The sequence below is a fragment of the Hesperophylax consimilis genome, chromosome 2, assembly GCF_061612785.1.
Source record: "Hesperophylax consimilis isolate HC1 chromosome 2, BYU_Hcon_1.0, whole genome shotgun sequence".
Classification (NCBI taxonomy): domain Eukaryota; kingdom Metazoa; phylum Arthropoda; class Insecta; order Trichoptera; family Limnephilidae; genus Hesperophylax; species Hesperophylax consimilis.
The window spans coordinates 45,527,450-45,553,831 of record NC_142837.1 but is presented as its reverse complement, the minus strand read 5'-3'; the positions used below and the strand labels follow the sequence as shown (position 1 = coordinate 45,553,831).

At 38.7% G+C, this 26,382-nt stretch overlaps 1 protein-coding gene across 1 annotated transcript in view; it reads left to right on the top strand.

The window, feature by feature from the left end:
* Positions 1-26,382, top strand: part of AdamTS-B (ADAM metallopeptidase with thrombospondin type 1 motif B) — a 213,503-nt gene that overhangs the window by 180,875 nt on the left and 6,246 nt on the right. The window contains exons 9-14 of the mRNA XM_089643485.1: positions 12,301-12,447; positions 15,405-15,475; positions 17,017-17,186; positions 23,346-23,664; positions 24,780-25,045; positions 26,156-26,271. Of these exons, the coding sequence (XP_089499611.1) occupies positions 12,301-12,447; positions 15,405-15,475; positions 17,017-17,186; positions 23,346-23,664; positions 24,780-25,045; positions 26,156-26,271 (1,089 nt within the window). The remainder of the gene's footprint in view (positions 1-12,300; positions 12,448-15,404; positions 15,476-17,016; positions 17,187-23,345; positions 23,665-24,779; positions 25,046-26,155; positions 26,272-26,382) is intronic.

Genomic DNA, 26,382 nt, shown 5'->3' with positions numbered 1-26,382 from the left:
CATTTTAAATAAATTAAATAAAAATACTTGGTTTTAGGTCACTATATTGATAAACTTTATTGTCTACCAGTTTCGGTACCTCTGTATCATCATCAGGACAATTATAATTTTTCTTTTATAATTTTTTTTTTATAATTAATTTATCAATAAAGTGACCTAAAACCAAGTATTTTCATTTCATTTAATTAAAGTTTTAGTAAATTACTAATATATTTTCAGGATGTCGGAACACGTGTTTATATATCATAACGATTTATGATATATTATCAAGGCAAATGCAACCGCATTTGATATATATAAATTGATAATATTTCATTGACGAAGAAGATAATGCTAATAAATCTAAACGAAACATGAAACAGAACAAGACACAGAAAATACAAAGATAACAATCACAACTCGGATTCGTCTTACCGTCTTACTCTTGTCTTACCGGGAAAGGTATGTTAATATATCAATCATTTGATAAGGTCTATAATCCCGCTTTTAACCGGATTACCAATAACTTGAAGAGATTCTTAATAAATTTGCAATACTCATTTTTCTCCGTGTAACTCGACGCTTTATCCTCTGATAGTTGATCCCCCGACAGTTGAACCCTCTGCCACTTGATCTCTCGGACTCTGAATTTCGGTCGTGGTAACGTATGCAAAGAGGATATACAGCCGTATAACAACAGTCGATATTGATTCTTATTATATCTGAGTCTGGAGTGATATGTTTGCTGACAACAATGCCATGTTCTGAAAGAGTATGCAGAGCGCATGTACCGCCGAATAACAAAAGACCACATACATATATATGCAGTCAACTTAGAGAAAATACGCTGTACCTACCCACATATAAAATAATATAAATGTCACCGTAGTGCATTTTCACTCTAGAGCTGAAATGAGCAGCTACAATATTCTTTCTGCATATGTTACCACGGAAAAAATGCAACACACATAATCCATTAAGGGATCTAGTGTCCGAGGGACCAACTGGCAGAGGGTTGTACTGTCCGGGGGATAAACTGTCGGTGATCAAGCGTCCGGAATTGTTAAAAACATAGCTGAAGCCACTTCACGCAATATTTGAATTCTCTCATTGAAACATCACTGAGAGTATATTCAATCTAGAACGAAAATCAAACAAACTGTATACGAAATCACCCATATAGACGAAGTATGTTATTTATTTATCCACGACGGGCGTCGAACCAGTGACCTCTAGACCCATGGTTAGCAACTCCTTTTTCCTTTTTAACGTTTGTACCATATTTTTCAACAAGAAAAAATAGCGCTGAAATATGCTGAGAGCGTGTGACTTGATTTATTTCAGCATTATTCTTGAAAACATCAATTTTCTTTGGCCGTTTTTCAGTGAAATTTAACGAAATGTAAAAATCTGTTTTTTTTATTTATTTTTCTCTTTAAAACATTTAGCATGTATAGACAGGTGAACGACCGCGGATTCTCATAGTGAGGAAAAAATTTGTATGGCTGATTTATTAAAATCCTGTTAAAAACGTGACGGCACAATATTTTTAACAAACCATCCGTACTTTCAGAAAAAAGAAGACTGTTTTTTTTTAATCAAGATACTGTGAAAAATTTGACTGAATGACATTTTTTTATAAAATATTAGTCATTCAGAATATATCTGAACAATAGTTTGTTAAGAAATTATTCAATGGATTCGTTAAAGGCCTGCAGTCCCGTTTTTTAACAGGAGACAGACGCAAAAAAAATTTAACTTTCTCATTTAAAAATCTTAACTCTAAATTAGACTGTTATGAACTCCTGCAACTTATGAATTTAAACATACCCACAAGAACAACAAGTCACAATACTCTATTCCACCGCGGTATGCAGAAGCGCAACTACATAGCTAATTCTCCGATACAAACTGCGGCAAATCAATACTTAGGTGATATTGAAATGTTTGACATTAACTTGGTGAATTTAGTGGAACATTTAAAAAAAACTATTCCATCCCTATTCTTGAACCTTTTGTTGTCTCTTTGTAAACCTATCTGAAGACTGTATTTAAAAAAAATGTTTCTTGTATTTTTATTTCATGATTTAAAAAAATACAAATAATTTGACTAGAATTTTAATAAATCAGCAATATTTCATGTCAGTAAGTTTTCTCCGTGCTGAACAGAAACAGAATAAATTGACAACTATTTATTTATTTTACGCCTATTAAGGCTTTTACATACATATATAACAATATTTAAAAAATTATACTCGTAAATAGCGCAGGAAATGACTGTTAAAATCACATATATAAAAAAATATTGTTGAATTTGATCCACACAGTATGTAGGCACAAAATATAAATATAAAATATCCAAAATATTTTTTGTTTCAGCCGACAAAATACTGTTAACGTGCAAAATACTGTAATACTGTCAATTTAAGTAGCTTTATCAAAATATTCCCCTACTTGATGAAAAAAACTTCAATAAGGTATGCTTATATATAGAAATTGATGTACTAAATATATCAACAACATCGTAGTATTTGTTTCCTAGCTGTTGAATCCGTTGCATAGGAGTGTGATATTGGGACGTTGATATAGAATTGCTACAATAATATGGTAGGTACTGTCTTGTAACCGACCTGCTTGGAGTATGAAAAGAGATTACATATAATAAATCAGGGGTATCAAACATTGATTTAATGATTTTATACAAACAGGTTAAATCGGAAATGATTCTACGATCAGATAATTTTATTAAATTTAATGAACAAAGTACGTTATCGTAATTTAGGTTTTCTCTAGGAATGCCCATTTTAAAATTTACATATCTTAAAAATTTATTTTGGATTCTTTCAATCGCATGTGAATGAACCTCATAATTTGGGGACCAAACCGTGGAATTGTATTCTGGAATTGTATTTATGGTGATTCGATCCGCAAACTACCCTATTTTTAATATCATTACTGTTAAAAAAAACACTTAGTTGTTCCTACATTCATTAACAATAAAAAATAGTCAATAAGGTGAACCAACAGCTTGATTGGCACTTAACTACTTTCAACCAAAACCTGAATATAAATGCATACATTTTAGCTATTGTAATATATTATATCATGTATCTATACTATCATATATTTCAATCAATATTAATCTAACCTAGTCTACCTATAAGTTTTGCATGTACTTGTATCTCTAACTTTTTATATCCATCTAGAGTTTCTGTTAATTGTATATTTTCTGATGTCACTGTTTATAATTTACTGTATATGGTATATTTTATACCGTTGATATTAAAATAAATAAACATCGCTGGGAACTTTTTTTATTTTATTTTGTTAACTTTATTTGGGAAGTATATTTACAAGAGACGGAAAGGTTGACAGATATGTTGAAAGAAAGGTAAATGCGGGAAACTCCATTAATGGAGGACTGAACGCGGTTGGCGCTATCATATATATATAAATAATTGTCCAAAAAACCAAAGCTAGCAGTCCATAATGGAGTGCTGATACCTACCCGATGCATGGCATGTATGGCATGTTCATGAGGCATGGAACTGGCGGAGGAAGGATGACAGTAGACTGAATGCTGTGGAAATCAGATCCCTGGGACGTATGTCTGGAAAATTGCTCGTAAGAAAATTGCTTGTGATTCGCAAAGAATGCATGGCTGATGTAAGAGTAACGAGCAAGATTCAGAAAAGGACGTTTAAATGGTTTGGGCAAGTAGAGCGAATAAACGAAGAAAGGAGTGTAAGAAGAATATATGATGAGCAGGTGAGTGCTAGGAGAAGTCGGGGATCACCGAGAAAGACATGAAAGGATCTAGTGTACCAAATTAAATCCTCAACACGGGAGATCCCAGTGAGTATATCACTATGTCTACTTGTTACAAAAAAAACACTTATTATTATTAAATACTCGAGTCGGGCCATGTCAAGAGTCAGAATAACAGAAGAGTATATATGAGACGATGTATGAATGCGAATGAGGCAAGGAGTGTGTGCCAATATCGAATTATGTGACGATCTGTCCTCTCTCAATTGGCGTAATAGTTAGTTTGTTAGCTAGCTTAATTTTTAGATTTGCTGTCAACTTCCGAAAAAATAAATAAATAAACCCTATTCACAGGCAAAACTGCTTAGTAAAATTAATTGGTTTTGGAAGTCGGTAACGAAAAGTTCAAATGAAACGGGTTGTAATGAAAATGCATGTAAATGCTAGAAAATGCGAGCTAATGTAGCTTTTAATTTAACGTGTGGTTACAGAATGAGGAGTGAGTTGTGTGTAGGCCAATAATAACCAGTAGCGGTTTTCTCTAAAGTGCGTTTGTGCAACGCCCATTCAAATATAAGGAAGTAAGAAAAAACTTGTATTATAAATAGCACACCATTCAAATTCCGTGCTAATCCACCCCTCCGAAAACTTCCCAAGAGCAGGTCCGAAATGAGTCCTATAGGTGCGTTATGAATATCAGCACCTATGGGACCTTCCGTCATATTTCTTAGGTTCTTACAAAACATACTAGTGGCGCCAGAGTGATAGACCTGCAAATCTTAGGAATGTACTAACTGCCTGAGTGCGCAGCACCTACACCAAATTTCAACAGATTTTTTTCTGTAATTAATGTGTTTTAAGTTGGTAATAAAATATACATATATACTACCCCTCCGTGGTTGAGGGGTAAGGCTCTCTACCAGCGATCCAAAGGTCGCGGGCTCAAATCCCGGCGTAAGAAAGTAAATTTTATTTTATGAATTTGCGTTATTTCACAATTTTTAACTAAAATAATATATAGTTTACTTGCGTCACGTTCCAGAGTGGAAGATACTCTCAGCATCGCCCTGATGTAAGTAATACCACCATTCAGAATTGAAACGTTGTTTTAAATGGCTTTAGTCGTGTTTGATGACCAGATCTGAATAGCCCTGTACTCTCCCACCATCCTCTTTCCCATCTCCTTTCTTTCCCCACTCCCCACTAAATTAGCTATACTTTATATCGGTAAGTTTTCTCCGTAAGTCGAGATTTTTTAATTTAAAAGTATTTTTGTAACATACGACTTTACATTATTTAGTCACTGAATTTTATTTTGCGACTAGGTCGCTAATCTCTGGTGCAGCGATTTGATGAAATTTCTTTAGACGTAGGGAAAAATACATATAGATTTTTCCGTACATCTGAGGGATTTTTTCTCCCTTTTTAATCTCTGATAGAATTGCCACGAACTGCCAGTGATAATATCCTATTCTAGGCTCCTGCTGACTCCAGTGGAAGAGTCGCGGCTATTTCCGTATCGCGGCGGCCTGTGTCTGCTTTCTGCCTGGGGCTGTGCCCGTGTCTCCATCACAAATCACAGAACAGACTACAGACTACACATAGATACAGGCCTGACCTTGATTCCCGCTTTGAGCCGCCAGCCGCACACGCTTTATCTCCGTTCAGCTGTTTAATATATACTTTCATCGGTGCGCTTCTTTATACCGTCTTCTGTGCACTGTGTGTTCAATTACTGCGCCTATTATTTATAGACTCACTGTAATCAAGCCGAATGCGTTATTGGAATTTCATTCAAAATACATTTGTGCAATCTAGAGCCAGTCGTGAATCTTGGGAAACATCGAAAGAATCAAATAAAGGCGATGCACTATCTAGAATAACCGTAAATATTATGGGGGTTCATTGGTAAACGTGGATCGCTGACTTACCTGCAGCGATCGGGGTGCCGATAGATTATCTGACTCCAATTTATAAATTAAAATACTTATTGAAATAAATCGAACTTGGAATAAATTCGGTTTAGGGGAGTCACTCGAATAACCGAAATTGAACTTGATTTAGACTAATTTAGGGCTGGGGAATCCGAATCTGTAAGAATTAGGTGGGGGTCGGCACTATTAACTGAGTTATAGGGTCTTGAAATTTCGTACGCGACACAGAAACCATGTTTTATACACGGTGTCCGGAAACTCGTAGTACAATCGGGAAACTGGAGAATCTACACCACATGGGGAACCCAAATAAACATAAAGTTTTTTGATTTGAGCATTTTCACAAAAAAAACAAAAAAAAATATTTTTCGGCTATTTTAGGGTTAAAGTTTTTTCTGGTGTTTAGGGTTGAACAACAGATGTTTTAACCCTGCAGAGCAGAAATATTTTATGATTACACCGGATTAAATGAAGGGTGATTTCAAAATAATGCTTCAAATCCGAGTTTCTTCATTTGTTTTACTTTCAAATAGTTTTAATTAGTTGGGTACTTTGATCTTCAGTAATAATTTATAAGAATTTGATTAAAAAAAAAAAAATCAACTTCTAACTCGATTTACTCGATAACGAAATATAAAATCAAAAAAATATATACTACAAAATCTACTCCAAATGTGATGTAGATTCACCAGTTTCCCGCTTGTACTACGAGTTTCCGGACACCCTGTACGGGATACATAGAAACCATGTTTTATTTATCAACTATGAATTAAAAAGAATCAAATTAACAACTATTTTATATTTTTGACATTTCAGCAGTGCCAACCAAAAAATAAAAAGTGTTCAGATTCGGATTCCCCAGCCCTAAATTAGTCTAAATCAAGTTCAATTTCGGTTATTCGAGTGACTCCCCTAAACCGAATTTTACCCTCGAACTTTATTGTTCATTTAAAGTTAAAGGAACAATCGTAAATTTATTAGAAGTTGGAGGATAAGAACTAACTGTCAACGGAGGAGGCGAGATCACGAATGATTTTCAAAATGGCTAGCGCTCAACAGCTGACATCGGCACGATGCAGTGTTACTATCTTCCAAACATTGCCAGCGGTCAAAAATAATATTTCACGTAAATAATTTGTTAGTTTTTTTTTTTTTTTTTTTTTTTTTTTTTTTTTTTTTTCATGTTCTCCGTAAAACGGTTATTCACCAATACATTATGGAGAAGATTACAAATTAGACAAAAAGTATAGCAAAACACATAAAAAGGTCAGTTTCACTACTTTGTGACATACGTCAAAAGATAATTGTTAAACTGCCTGTAGGTTACGTTAAAAATGTCGATGGTCAATGCAGACTCGTTGAGCAGTTCAGTCGCTTTGTTGACTGGGGCGTTCTGATAGGCAGAAGTCCTCGCTTTTGGAGCATAAAAAAGGGTATGGGACCTTCCACGAGTATACTTGTCTGGGACATATAAGTTAATCTCTTTCAAAATAGGTGGATTATGTATAGTTCCAGAGATTATCTTAAAAAAATGTTTTCCTAAAAATATTTTTCGGCGGGCTTCTAATGTATTAAGATCGAGCATTCCTGCTAAGAATAAGGATGGATACAGGAAAGGGTAGTACATATATTCCCTCATATATAGGTAACGCATGAATCTCTTTTGTACTTTTTCTATTTCGAGAATATGGTTTTGCTCAGAAGGGGCCCAAATAATGGAGCTATATTCCAAGATACTGCGAACAAGTGCTTGTTCTTGTTCCTTACAATATACACAGAAATCACGCACTTCAATTTGTGGTGATTGCTCGTTCTAGAATATGGCTATCGATCAACAGCAATTTCGTTCAACCAGTCCCTCCCGCTCCGGCCCGCCACACAGCAGGTGGGCAAACGCATTTGCCGCCAAGACCTAGAAAAACCTCACCCCCATGAACCCGGGCGCTCCTGTAACAAACCAAACTGTACCGAACATAGCAAACCACCTGGGTTGACCTATGGTAGGAGTGTTGGTTATCCAATAAATGGTTCCCGAGAGTTTTTTATGTAAGTTACAAGTCCCCATAGACATATGAATATTAGTAGACCTGCCCTAAGTGATTAAAAGCGTATTATCCCCACTCCCCATACCGGTTCCATTGGAGCCGGCTGGGCTCGCGTATGACCTCAAGTGAAATTTGAAAACGTGACGTCATCATTCTTGTGCGAACTATGGTCGAGGCATCATCGGTTCATTTTACGAAATAACACGGCAAAATGTTGACTTGTGATATGAAAACTTGTAAAAATAGATGTGAAAAAGAGAATAAACCCAATTGTCGTATTACATTCCATGAGTAAGCATTATTTTACTCTATTTTAAGCTTATTCACACCGTATTATATGGATCAGTTTTAGAAACATATACTATCACATCACAATGTAGCGATTCTCAAGTGTGCTCATCGTTGTTTACTGGGGTAAGTAAATTATGAAACATTTGTAAAAGTGTCTTAACTAAATACTCCGAAACTAACTACGACTCTGCAAACAGAAGAAATTTACTTTGCCGAATTTGGACTTCGCAAATTAGTTCATAACGTGGCGAGTAATTTGCGCTCTCATGTAAAAATGTCTATTCATTCAAAAGCAGATTTTACTTTTAAGAAGTAAATGGTGATATTATAATGCGAGATGCCTATTTACTGTCAGATTGATTTATTGACGAATCACAGTCAGCTTCACCCCCTTCGTTCTTCAACAGTTGATATTACCCCTCGCCATTATCTTCTCGTCTATTAATTCCTATGTCTGTGCAAGTCCCCCAATTAAAGAGGTGAAAGACCAGAAACACAGCAGTCATACGCTTTTATTGCATACTAGCTGTACCCCGCCATGCGTTGCTGTGTATCAGTCTGTCTGTGGAGATAGAGAAACATTAGCACGTCTTGCTTTTACATCCAACAGATATAAAAACACACGCGTATTTGAATGCAACATTGTTTCAAAATTTCAAAGCAATCGATGAATAACTTTCGGAGATTTAAGATTTTGAACAAACAAACATTTACATATTTATTTTATTTTTATAGATTCAATATTCACTGCCATGCTCTCTCTCATTCAGTCTCGGTTGTCTCTTTCGTACATTTATACGCAGGTTTCCTTACAATAGAGATGCAATTGTCTTCACGCCGTGCCAGCCTATGTTGAATTATACCGAAAATTTTCACCACCAATTTCAGTAGAGTTGTTGACTTCAGTTCCTAGCAAGGAATGTTCAATCCGTTCAAACCAAAAAAAAATTAAGGTTTGAAAAAGACTTTTTAAAGGCCTGTACTATATATATTTTATTATAATTATTTTATATATCAACTCCACACTCCTGAAGAAAATAATTTCCCTCAGGGCCTATGTCATCTTTGGGGATGCTGTGTGGAGGGTCTTTTTGTGGAGCTATTAGCTTATTAAAAGATTATTTTTTTAATGATAAACTAATATTTATAAGACAAGGTTTTATGCATAGCACAAAGGATAACAAATTATTACAAGCAATAGTAATAGTAAGTCACCTGAAATATAATACAAATTAAAAATATCTCCCGAGTAAAAATAAATGCCGCTCGAATAAATTCCCGTCGGCGGCATTTATGTTTATTCTGGAGATATTTTCAATTTATATTGATATTTCAGGCGACTATATATGCTTATAGTAATTTGTTATTAAAAGATATATTTTTAAAAAATCGCTTGGTCATATAAAAACATCCTCATAGGAGGCCTTCAAGGTTTTTTTTCACGGTCTATATTATCTGTGATGGTTCTGTGTAGAGTGTCTTTTTGAGGAGAGGAAGCTATTGAACTCAAATTTCGTAGAAACGACCAATTCCACGTGATAAATGTAATAGTCTATAAATGTTTACGCGCGTTTGGCGTGTTTCCTGATTGTGTACCGGTGCCGAAGGTGCCAATGACGCTAGTTCCTCGGAGCATCTTCCATTGAAATACAGGTAGAACAAGGAAAACATTCCCACCTGACGCCTGTGATTGCAATCCGTTTGTCAAGATGGGGAATCTTTCAATCGGACCGCCCGTTTTGCGTTCAGTCACAGTGTTGGTTAGTCAGGTATTTATAACATCACTGTAGCCAAGCGCCGATGCGTTATTGAGAGGTTATTTAAAATATATGCACTCTATATGCAGAAATTTATAATGTTTCCGGGGTGGTACAATAGATTTTCCCTTATATTATTGTCTGTAAATACAACATTACTTCTAATAGATCTATTCCCTTCATATGTCCTCTACATACGGGGGTATGGGTGGCCTTAACAGTGTTTCTATGCCGGTTATTCTTGATTTATATTTTTGGAAATTTAGTGAATTTGTTTGTTTTCGTAACAGTGTTCATAAGATTGTGTACAAAATTTGAATAATAATAATGATTGGATTATTTTTATAGCGCCGTTTCCGTAAGAAAATCACTTCAAGGCCGCTTTACAACTTAATTTATTTAGCTTAATAAGTAATAACTTAGACTCATAATAATAACAAAAAAATCTATATTTTTCAATCTAGCACTCAGCACGATCCGCTACTGCTCTTAGTCGTGAGAATCTGCTGAAGGCCTGTCATCTTTGGGGATACTATGTGGAGGGTTTTTGAAGGAAAAGAAAGATATGATGTTTTGCGAAGGAAAAGGTATGAGGGGTGTGTAGAATCTTGGGTCGAGGGAGTCCGGCTGGAGAGGTGCAGGGGTCTCCCTCAACCGTCCTCTCCCGATCCTGCCCGCCACACCTGATCCCATGAATCCGGGTACTCCTGCTAAGTTACCAAACGTAGCGAACCCCTTGGAGTGACGTATGGCAAAGGTGTTGGCCATCCAATTAATGTTCCCGGGGCGACGGTACCCGTACCCGCTTTCCAATATGCTTACTTACCTCTTGAAATAAACAAATGTTTATTTTTTTATAATGAAATAACTTATTGAATAAAACCTCAAATTGAAATATTCAATTGAAGACAATATTAACCACTCTCAAAATAAAAAGAGAAACAGAAAAATTAATACAGAAAAGACTCGATCGTATCTGAGAAACTGCTCTAACCATTGAGCTAATTCGACTTGACCTAACCTAACCATTGAGCTAATTCGACCTGCAGGTCTAGCACGAACGATAAAGACCCATGTCAATACGGTATTGACGAAATCCGTCATCTATGGTCAGTTTGCGATACTTGCGAGCACGGTCAGAATATGATTTCCACAGTCGGTAGACAAAAGCCGCTGCTTTTAGCGCGGCCTCGGATAAGCTGTCAATATGCACAGTACTTTGGATAATGTCGTTCGTTATACAAAACAACTGGCTTTTTAATGAATTAAGGTGAACTAACTAAGCTCTTAGAATTGAAAGAAATTGTATACACGATTCGTAGACTTAATTCATTCATTAAATTAATTCGATCAATTAATTCCGTTCCAGCTTGGAGAAACAAAGGTAGTTATTTATGACTATTACTAATGACTTCATTAACTAATTAATTTCCTTTTTCGTATCAAAAAGTACATGCGGACTGCCAATGTATTTGAAAGATATTATTTCAATTGAACATCGTCAATTTATTAGTATTTTTAACTTTTTCGTAGTCGCCCAACGTTTAGGAATGTCATTTTATAGAAAATATCTCCAGTATTGCCAACGTGGTTGACTTCTAGTTTATTGCATTATCAACATCGGCCTTGCTATCAACAGAGCCACCGTCCTCAGGAAATAGCTATTAATTAATAGTAGTTACGACTATCGATCCAATAAAAAAATTTTTAAAAAAAAACCAAAAAAACAAAAAAAAATAAAAAAAACCAAAAAAACAAACCCCAACAAACACAAAATATCACTAATAGACCGGTCAGACAAGCGTACAAAGAAAACATAAAAACTCCGACGGTAAACACTACCTTTGGACAAAGACACCATAAATACCACGCTATTAAAGCATTCAACAGTCTTCCACTTAAAACAAAAATTGAGGAAAATAAAAATAAATTCAAACACAAAATAAAAAAATGGATTAAAGAAAAAAAAGACAATATTACCAAAATTCTATAACATAAAAGAATAAAACATATACACGCAACACAAAAAAATATATAAAACACGCAACACGCACAAACACATATATCATTATAAATGCCGATTTACATTCTCTTTTGATATTTTTCTTTTAGTGTTATAATTATATTTTAATTTTTAATCTTTATTTTTATTTTAAATTTATCTTTATTTTAATGTTGTTTTTCTTTTTTTTTAAATGTATAAATTCTTAAATTATAAAATGGGGGCCTCAGCACGGGTAAACAACCCAGTGAGGCCAACATTACTGAATTGAAATATGAAATATTGTAAAAAAAAAATGTATCAACAATAAAAAATAAAAAATATTGTAAAGTTATCGATTCCACTATGAGAAGACCCCCTGGTCCAGAGGTCTAAGATGTCCTGAGTTCAATTACCAGATGCGACTGAATTTCTGTCTTTTCCGTTTTCACAATTTTTCGTTTCAGAGTGGTTAATATTGTCTTAAATAATTAAAGTAATGTAATTAGATGTGCTAATGTTGTGGTGGTGTTTTTTGTCTGCAGTTTCGGCATGTACCACGACACAGAGAAGATTGGTTGCCACCGGCGCGTGGGCTCCACGCTTCACGTCATGACTCCCATCTTCGAGGCGGACACTGTGGAGGTAGCCTGGTCCCGCTGCAGCCAGAGAGACCTCACCAACTTCCTCGAGTGAGTACATACTCTACTGCACTCTACACACACATTGAAGGTTACACCCGCCCTGTCCCACCCCGGTATAGGTGACTTATGGTCACCCCTTCGGAGTTCTCGCATGAATCTAATTTTTGAATAAACGGCTCTACAAAGTATATAAATGAAGCTAGACCTTCAATGTCCCCGCATACGGTGTTAGGAAGCGGTATGCGAGCGCTTACAGGTATTAATCCAAGGACAACATAGAACAATGAGCATCAAACAATCAAGTAACAAGTGTCAGGCAAATAGTTGGTGGAGGGAACCCACACTCCAGTACCTGTAAGCACAAAAAAGAACAAAGTGAAATAATAGAGTGACGGGGGAGTTTCGCCGAGCCACGTTTGGCAGTCCTGTTGAGAGATTGGTGGTGGTTGGGGTGACTGGTGCAGGTCAGGACTACCACACCCCTTAGCCGACCACCCGGTGGTGCCCTGAAGATAAGTATGGGAAAAAGAGGGATAAACCCTAAAGAACCTAGGGGAAAGAAGCGTCAGGAGGTCGGAGGCAGGGTGGAGGTTACCCCAATCCGCACAGTCACCCCTCTGACCACCAACGCTCCTCAGGGGTGGCGCAGGTGATTGGCGGAGTCCCCCGGTAAAAAAAAAGGAAATAAAAGAAGCTCCAGCAAGGTATGCGGGGACGAGGCCCGTTGTCCAACCCCTATTGGGGAGAAGTAAACAATACAAGACAAACAACGGAGTTCAGTTCTAGCCTGTAAACTCGTTGCCGTTACTGAAAAAAGAAAAAAAAAATACATATAAAAGAAGAGAAAAGAAAAGAGAAAAGGAAAACAATAAACAATCCAAAAGTGCCAAAAAAAACAAAGTTGAAAGTGTAAAAATAAAATCTGCATAGTCTGTAAAGAGGACAGCATGTGAAGTATAAGATAACAAAAAAGTAAAACATAAGAAAAGAAAACTGAAAATAAGAAGAAAAATAAGAGACAAGTTATTTAAAAGAAATGTAAGCGAAAGAAAAATCATCTGCAGCAGCTGGTACAGTAAGGAAAGAAAAATAATAAAAATAAGAAGAACAGAATAGCATAAACAATAATCGGAGATTTGTAAAAGAATTAGTCATGGAGCAGGAGCAATACACCAGGGGTTCTCAGTTATCACGCTAGTCAGCGACTCTAAGCTCAGACCATCTCTCAACCCAGATCCTAGTAAACTTCCTCAGACATTCGAAATTAACTCTGTTAGAAACAAGATCGGTGTTCCACACCGGTCTAATGGGGACATTCAGACCGTCTATCATTTCGTCTCTGGCATCCTTCAAGATCTCACAGTGCCACAGAATGTGCTCGGCCGACTGGTAAGTATTGCCACAAGCGCAATTGGGATGGGTAGACAGGGCAAGGCTGTGAAGCCTCCCCCTGAATTCCCCATGTCCTGAGAGGAGCTGCGTCATGTGATGGTCCAGTTTGAGGAAGGCCCCTTCCATTCTGAGTTTAACTGATGGGAAGAAGGAAAAGGTCCATCTTCCCATGCTCGACCTATCCCAACGGACCTGCCACTCTTTAAGCGAAAGGTCCCTCATCGTCCGAAGCAGTCCAGGGAGAGTTCCCGGTCCACCTGGTGTCAGAGCGACACCAAGATGGGTTGCCGGGGATCCTCTGGAAAGTCTCTGCTTGGTTAAGACTTCCCTAATCTCCAGATCGATTGGCAAAATGCCGGCCAAAACTGGCAAAGCGTCCGAAGCAACAGTACGGTATGCGCCAGATAGTGCCAGCAAAGAAGTTCGCTGGCCCCTAGTAAGAGCGAGGAGTATAAGGCAGTTATCCAGGCGGTGCTCCCAAACAGAGGCAGCATACGAAACTTGCGCAACGTATACGCCCCTGTACAGAGCACGTAGTGCCGGACTGCGTAGTCCCCATTCAGCGGTGGAGAGTCTCCTCAGCTTTAGGAACAGCGCCTGAGCCTTGCTTGAAACATCTTTAACATGAGCCAGAAATGAGGACGATCGATCGAGTGTTACACCTAGGTACTTGACCGTGTCTGCAAATTTGATGTTGGTGTCTCCCATCCGGATGGTAGGGTTTCTTGTTCTACTGAGAGAGCCCTTCATCAGGAGACCTTTTGTCTTGTGGGGAGCGAAGGTCATCTTATTCCTCTCCCCCCATTTAAGGAGGGTGTTCAAACCATCACCAGCCTTTTCTTCAATTTCCTTTCTGCTGTTCCCCGAGACAAGATACATTTTATCATCCGCGTAGTCAATCATGATACATCCTTCAGGCAAGGGTAACCTAGAGGAGTCGTCAAAGTCAATATTCCAAAATTCAGGTCCCAGAACGGAGCCCTGGGGACAGCCCATATTTACTTCGCGTTCTATAGTAAAATCACCATGGGATATCGAGACAGTTCGTCCCGATAGGTAGTTGTCAACCGATTTAAACAGGCGTTTTGGACAATTCCTACTTTTAACCTTTGTGCGTATCATGTCCCACCACGCGAAGTCGAAGGCACCAGTTATATCTAAGAAGATTGCTACAACATACCTCTTTGTGCAGACCTTCACCCAGTTAAGCGCAAACGAAATGGCGTGCACAGTGGATTTACCCGGGACGAAACCAAATTGAAGTTCACTGGGCGGTGATAGTGTACTGCGAAGACGCTGCCGAATAAGTAATTCCAGGATCTTACCGAGGACTGGGAGCAAGGTTATCGGGCGATAAGCCTTTACATCGGTGAGTGGTTTGCCGTTCCCTTTAGGTATAATCCTGAGCACGCCCCTCTTCCATTCAGAAGGGAAAATTCCTCTTCTCAGGCACGATTCCATCACTTGAAAGAGCTCCTCTTTAGCGTGGACCCAGACATGCTTCACTATTTCGCCGTTGAGTCTGTCATGCCCTGGTACATGCCCCTCTACACACACAGTAGTATTCGCCTTTTTGTAACGCATCTAACCTCACAACATCGTCTTGCTTTCAGCTCGGGGATGGGGGAGTGTTTGGCTGACCAGCCGGCCCAAGTGGACTACATATATCCTGAGCTTCCTCCAGGTACGTAACTACGTGTTTAGCAAGGCCGACTACAGTGCAATGCACTTTGAAGTGTCACGTGATCAAGTCAGTGCCATCGGGCAACGACAGTTTGAAAATAGCGGCGATTATTGTTGATACTCGTTGTTGCTGCTGACATGTGTGTTGTTTTACCGCAAACATAATGATTAGACTATTTTAAACTGTGAAGTTTACTTAGATACAGTACTGACTTCGTAATTCGACAGTCGCGCGCCCAGATCTGTACTCTAGTCTGCCTTGATGTTAAGCCTTCTCGAATCTATTTTTTTAAATATCATCCCCACACAGAAGAATATCTTTGTAAGGTAGGGTATATATATACGGTGACCGGAAACTCGTAGTACAAACGGGAATCTGGTGAATCAACATCACTTTTTGGGCCAATTTCGAGCTATACCGTTTTTGATTGGCTTTCGTTTTCGAGTACCGAAATCGAGTTCAAAGTTGGAATTTTTTAGGACAGCTTTGAAAATTTGTCAAAATGCCGAGCATAGTGGAATAATACTCGTATGTATTATTTCCTCCAAAGCGCCTCGGCTAAAAATTGAAAGTAAAAAAATCGAAATTCTCAGGTCAAAAAAAAGGGTTTTATGGGTTCTCTCTTTGATGGCAGATTCTCCAGTTTCTCACTCGTACCACGAGTATCTGGACATCGTGTATACTATGGGATAGCTTGGTAAGATTTGGGAAATCTTAGGCATTGTTTCGTGAAAGGTATTTTACGGAAGTTGTGCTCAGGCCTTAGAGAGACACACGTTGTTGGAGGAAAGAAACACCGGAAAATCATCCCACAGCAAACTGTTTGAGCACAGGAACAAGTATCCGTTTTCATGTCAACCGTGTATAAATAAAATGTTGGGCGTTCACGTTTGGCGTGTCTCCCGGTCATACTCACTTTATTTTTATTTTTATTATTATTATAATTTAATGAGCAGGCAGCATTCTGCTGATGCGCTCATATCTGATTTTACATTAAGTTTAACACTAATTGAGTTGTTTTAAATTTAAAAGTAAGTTAATCCTTTCTTCTCTTCAAATGAGATTCTAATCGAGCTATAAATAGGTTTATATTAGTAGCATGGACGACATGCTGAGGAAGTCTGTTCCAAGCTTCCATTACTATATATTTACAAGGAAGTGTTTCCTAAGATTGGATGCAAAAGGTGTTCATTTTTTTGAGTGTCCACGGAGATTTACACTTTTGTTGGTGGGGAAGATTTCTTGGATGCCAGAGCAACTATAATGTCTAGATAACATGTTGAAAATCTCAATCAAGTCACCCATTTCTTTTAACGTTGGTAATCTTAGTTCCTTGAGTCTATATTCATATTGCCGATCTTTCAAAGTTCTTGGTATTTTCGTAAATCGTCTCTGTACTTCTCTCTATCAGATCTACGTACATCTCGTATGGACTCTGTATTTAAAAAATCATATCTTTGAAGCACCTTCCATTGAATTATTGGCATAATGTGATTAGCAAATGATGAAAATATGTTTAAAGCTTCTTGTTGTGTGTTAAGGTGCCCTGTACGACGCGGCCCGTCAGTGCCGAATGCAGTTCGGATCCGGCGTGGAGGAGGTCTGCACGGAGCTGAACGAGATCTGCATGAGGCTGTGGTGTGTCGTCAAAGGGAAGTGCACCACCATGCTGCGTCCCGCGGCACCGGGCACCGAGTGCGGACAAGGCATGGTCAGTACCCACATCCATACCCACATCCATACACCCTCTAGCGCGGGGCTTCAGTAAATGTTATCAAGAAGCCTGTGTTATTGAAATGAGAATGTGGTTGTTTTCTACCGGGATGTCATTTATCCAGTACCTATCTCTCCATAGTCATCACCTTGCTGTAAAACTATTTGAAATATGGAACATAATAATGCAAGAAAATTTCACTCGACTCTTATATTGAATAAATCTTAACACTCTACCGACATCTGTTGAGATGTATGGAAACTACAACTATTTATCAACACTACAGAAATACAAGGCATTTGTGAGACATCATCCTGAGAACCTAAATATCTGGATGAAGATAAATAGAATATGGTCTCAATAAAAATATATGTATGGAAAAAAACGGTCAACTGCGATTAAATTCACTTTTATGTTTTCATTCATTTGTTTAAATTGCTTTATTTCGATGAAAATAATCAAATTTATAACAAGCAGAACGAAAAGCATTTGAGTGCTAAAAACATTTGTGTACCTACTTTTAAAAATGATCTGGTGGTTTAGTTCAGGACCTCTTCTAGGAGAAATCCCGCCCTCTCGATAGCACATGTTCAGTGTTCACTGGTCAATACATCTCCTGAGAAATACGGTCATTGCATGTAATATTTACTCGTATGTACGCAGATGGTTACATAAAGTATTAGTCTAGGAGCTTGTAATAATCGTTGTAATGATTTCTCGTATACAATGTTATTATATGAAAACTGATATATGGCCCAACTATTTGAAGTTTTGCGTAAACAAGTCAGCTAGCAGCGTTGTTTTAGTCTAATTCTATTTCCATGGATTGTGTAATGCTTAATTCTCCCACGTGCAATTTGTGTAAATATATGAAATATATAATAGTTATTATAACACTTCGTTTATAACATATGGTACCCCGATTATAAACGTTGTGAGCCACATGGAAATGGGAAAACAAAGGGAAAAGAAATAAAGAAGAGTACAGTCAGAATGATTTAAGATTTCCGCAAGTAATCTTACGCATTGATCACGTCTGCCCTGATGACAGACGCTGCAGGGCTGTCTGAAAGGTTGACTCATGCACATGATGATTACGAATTGAGCTCTCTCACAGTATCAGATCAATATCTCTTTACAGTATCGGATCAATAGGCGTAAGTACCGATGATTTTATACCGATTTTCCGACCGTGGTCGGATGTGGCGCATCTCTCTGTGAATTGATATTCCTAAACGTCAGACGTCTACGTAAAAGTTAAAAATACTAATAAATTGACGAATGTCGAATTCATATATTAACTTTAATGTACCTTAGCAGTCCGCATATACTTTTTGAGAATAAAAAAATAATTAATTAGTTCATGGGGTCTTTAGCCATAACTAAGAACTTTTGTTTTTAGAAGATGGAACTGAATCAATATACGATCGGTGAATTAATTAAGTCTATAGATCGTGTATACAATTTCTTTCAGATCCAAAAGCTTAGTTAGTTCACCCCATTCCGTAAAAAACAGTATTTTTCCATATTGACAGCTTATCCGACAATTTAGATGTCGCGCTAAAAGTATCGGATTTTGCCAACCGACTGTCGGAGTTATATTCTGACCGTGATCGCAAATACCGCTAACTGACCATAGATGACGTATTTCGTCAATATCGTATTGACAAAGGGCTGTATTTATCATCCGTACTAGACATATTGTGGTTATTAGGCCGTACGTGCGAGCAAGGTAAACAATTGTTTAAATATACAGCCGATAGACAAAAGGTCAGATAAGGTTCGATTCATTGTCAATATAAAAAACTTTTTGAATAATATCGTTCGCTACGCAAAATTACTGACTTATTAATGAACGGAGGCAGACTAACGAAGCTCAGAATTGAAAGACGGGTAAGCGATCAATTGAATCCGTTCAAGCTTGGAGAACCGTAATTCAGACAGAATTTTACAAGTTATGACTAAAGACCAAATTGACAAAAAGTACTGCCAATGAAGGTTAAAGTGAGTGTATTTAATACTATTTTGATATCTTATTTGACGATAATCGATCTTTAAAATTAATGATCGCGTTTAGAAATGCCGATATTGTCGATTCTTTCTTTACATAAAAAGTTTTCTTCTATTTTTTTTCAAAGGAGAATGTACTTTTGATATTCTGTATATAATATGGTGTAAAGCTTGTATCCACCCTTTGACTCCGTCATCTCCCCAATGCCGCATTCCACAAACACATGCGGCTTGCTTGTATCCACCCTCCGACTCCGTCATCTCCCCAATGCCGCATTCCACAAACACATGCGGCTTGCTTGTATCCACCCTCCGACTCCGTCATCTCCCCAATGCCGCATTCCACAAACACATGCGGCTTGCTTGTATCCACCCTCCGACTCCGTCATCTCCCCAATGCCGCATTCCACAAACACATGCGGCTTGCTTGTATCCACCCTCCGACTCCGTCATCTCCCCAATGCCGCATTCCACAAACACATGCGGCTTGCTTGTATCCACCCTCCGACTCCGTCATCTCCCCAATGCCGCATTCCACAAACACATGCGGCTTGCTTGTATCCACCCTCCGACTCCGTCATCTCCCCAATGCCGCATTCCACAAACACATGCGGCTTGCTTGTATCCACCCTCCGACTCCGTCATCTCCCCAATGCCGCATTCCACAAACACATGCGGCTTGCTTGTATCCACCCTCCGACTCCGTCATCTCCCCAACGCCGCATTCCACAAACACATGCGGCTTGCTTATATCCACCCTCCGACTCCGTCATCTCCCCAATGCCGCATTCCACAAACACATGCGGCTTACTTGTTTCCACCCTCCGACACCGTTATCTCCCTAATGCCACATTCCACAAACACATGCGGCTTTCTGGGTGCATGAGGGCGGAGCCAGCGGCACGACCGTCAAATTGCGAATTTTATTTTATTATCCAATAAATGATTCTTTTTGAATCATTTATTGGATAATGTTTGATAAATTTGAATGTTTTATGCACAAAATCAATGTTTTTTTCGACAATATTTTTAGTAAAAAAATTGCGTAATAATTTCCAAAACTCATAGTGTAACGCTGTGTTACAGGACGGTATGACGAAGGAGTTTTTAACACGGTACGGGAAAGGTTAAAATACCTATGACTTTTTGTATCTGCCATTGTTTTGGAAGTTGTTTTTTTTTTTAATTTTCCTTCAGCAACCGTGCTCGGGTAATCGATATAAAATCGTCGTCAGTTAAGCCTATCGATCCGATATCGTTAAGTCCGAACTTTACTCGGTAACTAACTGCCCAGTGATCAGAGAAGAGTTCGGATAGCGGGAGATCCCGAATTCAAATCCCGGTCACACCAATTATTATTTCTCATCAGTTTTCTAATGCATTCAGTATTTTATGGCGTGGTTTATCTTGGAGCCTGTGTAATGTAATTTAATTCTGTATGCAGGTGGTTGCTACGTGCCCGCATTACGACTATTATTAACAACTCCGCTGGACAGTTACACAAAATAAATCAGCGGGTATTATTATCGTAAAGTAGTTTTTTAATAGCTTCAGAATAATCATTGTATTTCCGATTGCAATTCCCACGGAAGAGGTTTATTGCAAAAGAGACTACTAACTGTTATCACATTCCGTACGAGGAACAACACGCGGTGGTAACTTGAATATATTTTTAACTTCGCATTCCTCGTTTTACGGCTTCACTGTATGGCAAAAGATAATGTTTTTTACGGTTCTGATGGAAGTTTGTGGGAATCGCGGCCATCGCCAGCCACTAGCCATTAGCCACTAGCCATTTTTAATGTAATTACTCCACTTACCCCGCTACCGCCATCATGTCTCTCAAAGAAAGTGATTCGAAGATAAGCAAGTTTTAAACTTTAAGCAAGAATCAAAAGATCACAATGGCATATGATCTTAAACTTCCCATGGGACAGCATAGCCGACACATGATAGAGTCATAACGGATACGTTACATATTCGAAGATTATTTTTTGTAATTTGTAATTTTCGTTTTTGAAATTTTAATTTCGATATCAGATGTCGAAATCATAGACAAACCAAAAGACAGATTTTGTTTGAAAAACAATACGAATAAATGCTGCAGTAGAACCGTCAGATACACCACAAGCTCATGATGCAGTTGAAAATACTGCAGCGGCACTGTCAAATACACCACAAGCTCATGATGCAATTGAAAATGCTGCAGCAGCACTGTCAGATACACCACAAGCTCATGATGCAATTGAAAATGCTGCAGCAGCACTGTCAGATACACCACAAGCTCATGATGCAATTGAAAATGCTGCAGCAGCACTGTCAGATACACCACAAGCTCATGATGCAATTGAAAATGCTGCAGCAGCACTGTCAGATACACCACAAGCTCATGATGCAATTGAAAATGCTGCAGCAGCACTGTCAGATACACCACAAGCTCATGATGCAATTGAAAATGCTGCAGCAGCACTGTCAGATAAACCACCAGCTCATGATGCAATTGAAAATGCTGCAGTAGCATTGTCAGATACACCACAAGCTCATGATGCAATTGAAAATGCTGCAGCAGCACTGTCAGATACACCACAAGCTCATGATGCAATTGAAAATGCTGCAGCAGCACTGTCAGATACACCACAAGCTCATGATGCAATTGAAAATGCTGCAGCAGCACTGTCAGATACACCACAAGCTCATGATGCAATTGAAAATGCTGCAGCAGCACTGTCAGACACACCACAAGTTCATGATGCAATTGAAAATGCTGCAGTAGCATTGTCAGATACACCACAAGCTAAGATGCAATAGATCTTTATAATTTATCAAAATTCTAAAATTTTAACATAGTTTGCACAGTTGTGCCACTTTTAAAGATCTTTCTTGAAATGCAGATGAAAAGCGCGGATAATTACTTACTACGTATAAATGCGGTGTAAATATTACGTGGCGCATAAGGTCAGAACAGTGAAAAATTTGACTTATTACCATGGCGTTTATTTGGTTAAAACGGTCTTAAACCAAGCCCAAGGCCGGCTTTTCCCCACCAACGTTAAACGGGCGTGTAAGAATCTGATTAGTAAGACTTATTTTTATGTGAAACCGCACAACTGCTCCCATCCGTCTGGATCCAGTGAGACTGTGTGGTGAGGTGAAGTGAGGTAGTGGGGAGGGGAAGGATATGGGGATGAGGATGGTGAGGAAGTACCTGGCTATTCATTAGACTATAAACGCTTTTTATGGTTAGGTGACACGTTGGTTTGTTCACAAAAACGATTAAGCACAAAGGAAAACTATCGGTCTCTTGGGAAATATTAAAATCTGCCATTTATTCGTGGTATCGGAAACTCGTATTTAACAGCGGTAAGCGATTTTTGATATGATTTTATTCATTCGAGCTTTCGTTTTCGAGTAAATGGAGTCCAAAGTTGGAAATTAGTAGGTCGAATTTGAAAAAAATCGGTCGCCAGGAGGTTTTAATATCCGCTGTTTACAAAAAAGTGTGCGCGGACTTTTTCATACAAAACTTTAATTTAGTTTTGAAACCAAAATACTTGACCAAAATGTCTAGTTATGCTACTTTATTTGACCGTATTTGGTGACTAGATCTGAATAGACAGGTACTTCTCCCACCTTTCTCTTCCTCGTCTCATTCCCCTCCCCAGCCTCACAACATATCCTAATAGGGAATGCCATTGTCTCACTAACTTTAGACGGTGGGGAGCAGTTGGGACTCTTGTGAGGTTTCACATTTAAAAAATTGATAGTAAAATAAAATTTAATGAAAATTATTTTTAAAAAATGTTTTTCTCTTCCTATTACGTAAATATAATAAAAGGTGCACCCGGATATTGTTACCGAAAATATGGAAAAAAGTTTGGATTTTTTAAAATCGAAATGCTTCGATGTAGTTTCACCAATTTCCCGATTGTTCTGCAAGTTTCCGGACACCGTGTGTATTGTCACTTTCTTTTGTTGATCTCTAAAAGTGAATTGTTCTAATCGTCTCCTATAATTTGTTTTTTTTTTTTTTTTTTTTTTTTTTATTTGGAAAACCAACAGTTATAATAATTACAAAGTATGGTGTATTAAGTGTTAATTATTTAACCAATAATAGGTTTTCACTTAAGTGTGAATTGTTTGTTGCAGTGGTGCCAGAACAACACGTGCGTGGCGCGCACGTCCCCGCCGCCCCCGCAGAACGGCGACTGGGGCGCGTGGGGCACGTGGAGCGAGTGCTCGCGCGCGTGCGGCGCCGGCGTGTCCGTGACGCACCGCCTGTGCGACAACCCGCGCCCCAGCCACGGCGGCACCTTCTGCACGGGCGAGCGCACGCGCTACCAGCTCTGCAACACGCACCCCTGCCCCAAGGGCGACCCCTCCTTCCGCCACGAGCAGTGTTCACGCCACGACAACTCCACCTACGACGGAAAGATCGTCGATAAGTGGCAGCCCTATTTCGATCAAGGTACGTCTTCATAATTTGATTTTAAATGTCACGTGATCAAGTCAGTGCCATCGTGCAACGGCAGTTTAAAAATGGCGGCGATTGTTGTTGATACTCGTTGTTACTTCTGTTGTACCGCAAGCTTTGATTAGACTATTTAAAACAGTGAAGTTAGTGACAGCACCATAGATATACAAAACAATAGACCTGCCCATGAGGGAAAGGGGAACAAACCAAGTGTATGGAGCGGGGAGGTGACGTGATTCCCTTTTAAATGATTTGTCAGTAAACGCAGACAACTCGTGTTTTCCCATCAGCATTTTTTTACATTAGCTCCACACAGGAAGGCCGTTATCTTTGGAGACGCTGTTTGGAGGGTCTTTTTAAGGAAAGGAAGGAGAGAAAGTTCTGGGAAGAAAAAAGTATGAGGGGGGGGTATGAATCTGAGGGTCATCCGACCCGCCACGCACTACGTGGGCAAACGCATCCGCCGCCAAGTCCAAGGCAAACCTCACTCATGAACACGAGCATCTCTGATCGGGCATCACCGGATGTAGAGAACCAGGGGTGTTGGTTATCCAATAAATGGTTTCCAGGGCGGCGGTAACCATACCCGCCTCCCAAATTGTAGTATCAAGTCTTTGAAAATAAAATATACTTAGAAATAAGTAGCCCTTTTTACCTTGGCGCGCAAATTGCTGGCTGCCTAAAAACCATAACTACAAACCCCAAACCAGGTAAACAAAAGTTCGGGCTTGTTTCCCAAAATCTAATATTTTGTTTGTCATCTCACACCTTTAACAGTAACCCAGACCCTTTGATAAAGTTCACCAGGGTTGTCCTTGGATAATTGGCTATGTGTCCCTGTTCCACAATTTGTATTTCCGGGTATGTGAGCCTTGTTCCCATCAGGGCGGGACATTGGCAACATAGGCGAATTGGAGTCTCTACATCCTCGTTACATTTCCTGCATCTATTGATATTTTCCACTCCAAACATATGCATGTGTCTCCTGAGGTGTTAGTGTCCCGTTAGTAGTCCTTCCATTGAGTGCACTGTCCATATTATGTAGTTACCTGGTTCGTCTATGAGTGATTAAGTTGGTTGTGTGTAACCTTGCTTGTTGTTTATTGCAGATGAGCCATGCGAGCTGTATTGCAGCACGGCCGACGAGTCGGTGATAGTGCCATTCGGGGAATACGCCAAGGATGGCACGCCGTGCAACCTGGGCACGCGCGACATGTGCATCTCGGGCATCTGCCGCAAGGTGGGCTGCGACTGGGTGGTGGACTCCCCCGCCGTGGAGGACACATGCGGCATTTGCAACGGCAACGGCACCGCGTGCAAACAGGTGCAGGGCATCTACAGCAAGGGAACCACGAAGGAATCTGGCTACAGCGAGGTATGAACTTTCACTAAACTTGCTCAAAACACACCATAAAGCCTCATTAAACCCTAGAAAGATAATCATATTGAGATGAGTTGAAGAAATCTTCATTAGTTAATTTTTATTATATCACTAATGAAGTTTAGTTCTAGATTTGTAAATAAAATGCCATCTGCTAGGCATTTTATTTATTTTTAAAATTTTACACAAAAATTATAGATAAACATCTCAAAATATGGTAAATGTGGTGATCTCAACTGCACAAATTTCTGGTGGACTGTTTCCACTATTTCTGTGTGATACTTCTGGTAGAGATTTAGTGAGTATCTTCAGGATGGGTAGACGTTACTTGAAGGAAGCTTGCTGGTAAAAAGACCTAATAAAAGCAGACATACCCATTTAGATAGCATAATCATGCTTTCTCTTTCATACATTTAGACATAATATGTTCATTACAGTAACAATATCAACCGTTTTTTTAGAAACTTCATGCTTAGGACACAATATAAACTTTTTTTATTTAACATACGACAATATAATCTGTCTAAAAAAATATTAACTACTCAAAAATCAGAAAACTTCGCTAAAAGTTACACAAAAGATGACCATGTGTCCTCGATCAGCTCCTCATAACATCGAAAACAGTGTACTTGCCACATCAACACGGTCGTCCCGCAAGAGTACTGACCATAAATCAACTTCTATAGATTTATAACTTCGGGCTTTTTGTATGAAACAAATTGGCACTAAAAAACCATAAATATGCCAATATATAGACAGTAAAATTGTCATTCGGAGCCTACTTATTATACTATACACCAATGAAAAACTTTGAAAGTTTATTCCATAGATTTTCAGAGTTTTTCATTGGTGGATATAGTTGACAAAAATATGACGTCACAATATCTGAGGTTCAAATTTTCAATCGGAGTTATACCCCTCTAGTACTGACTGCACTGACTGGAACTGACCTGACGACTTAGTTGGCTGAGAGGCACAAGTTCATATACGGGCCGGATGAAAAGAGACTGCAATATTTTACTTTCGCAGGCGCTTCTGCGGTGTGGATTATCTTTCTAGGGTTAAAGTACCGATGTATCAATTAAATTTTCCATTCTCTTTCAGGTCGCTGTTATACCCGCAGGATCGAGAAATATCAAAATTGAAGAGGCAGCCAACTCCAAGAACTATATTGGAATCGGAAGTGCAAAATCAAGAAGGTTCTACCTGAACGGAAGGAGGTAATACTTACTGCAATAATCATTATTCATACTAGTACAGACCTGTGAAAAATCACGAGATATTATGATTGTAGGATTTGTGAAGCTGAAAGTTTATGTGAAGAACACATC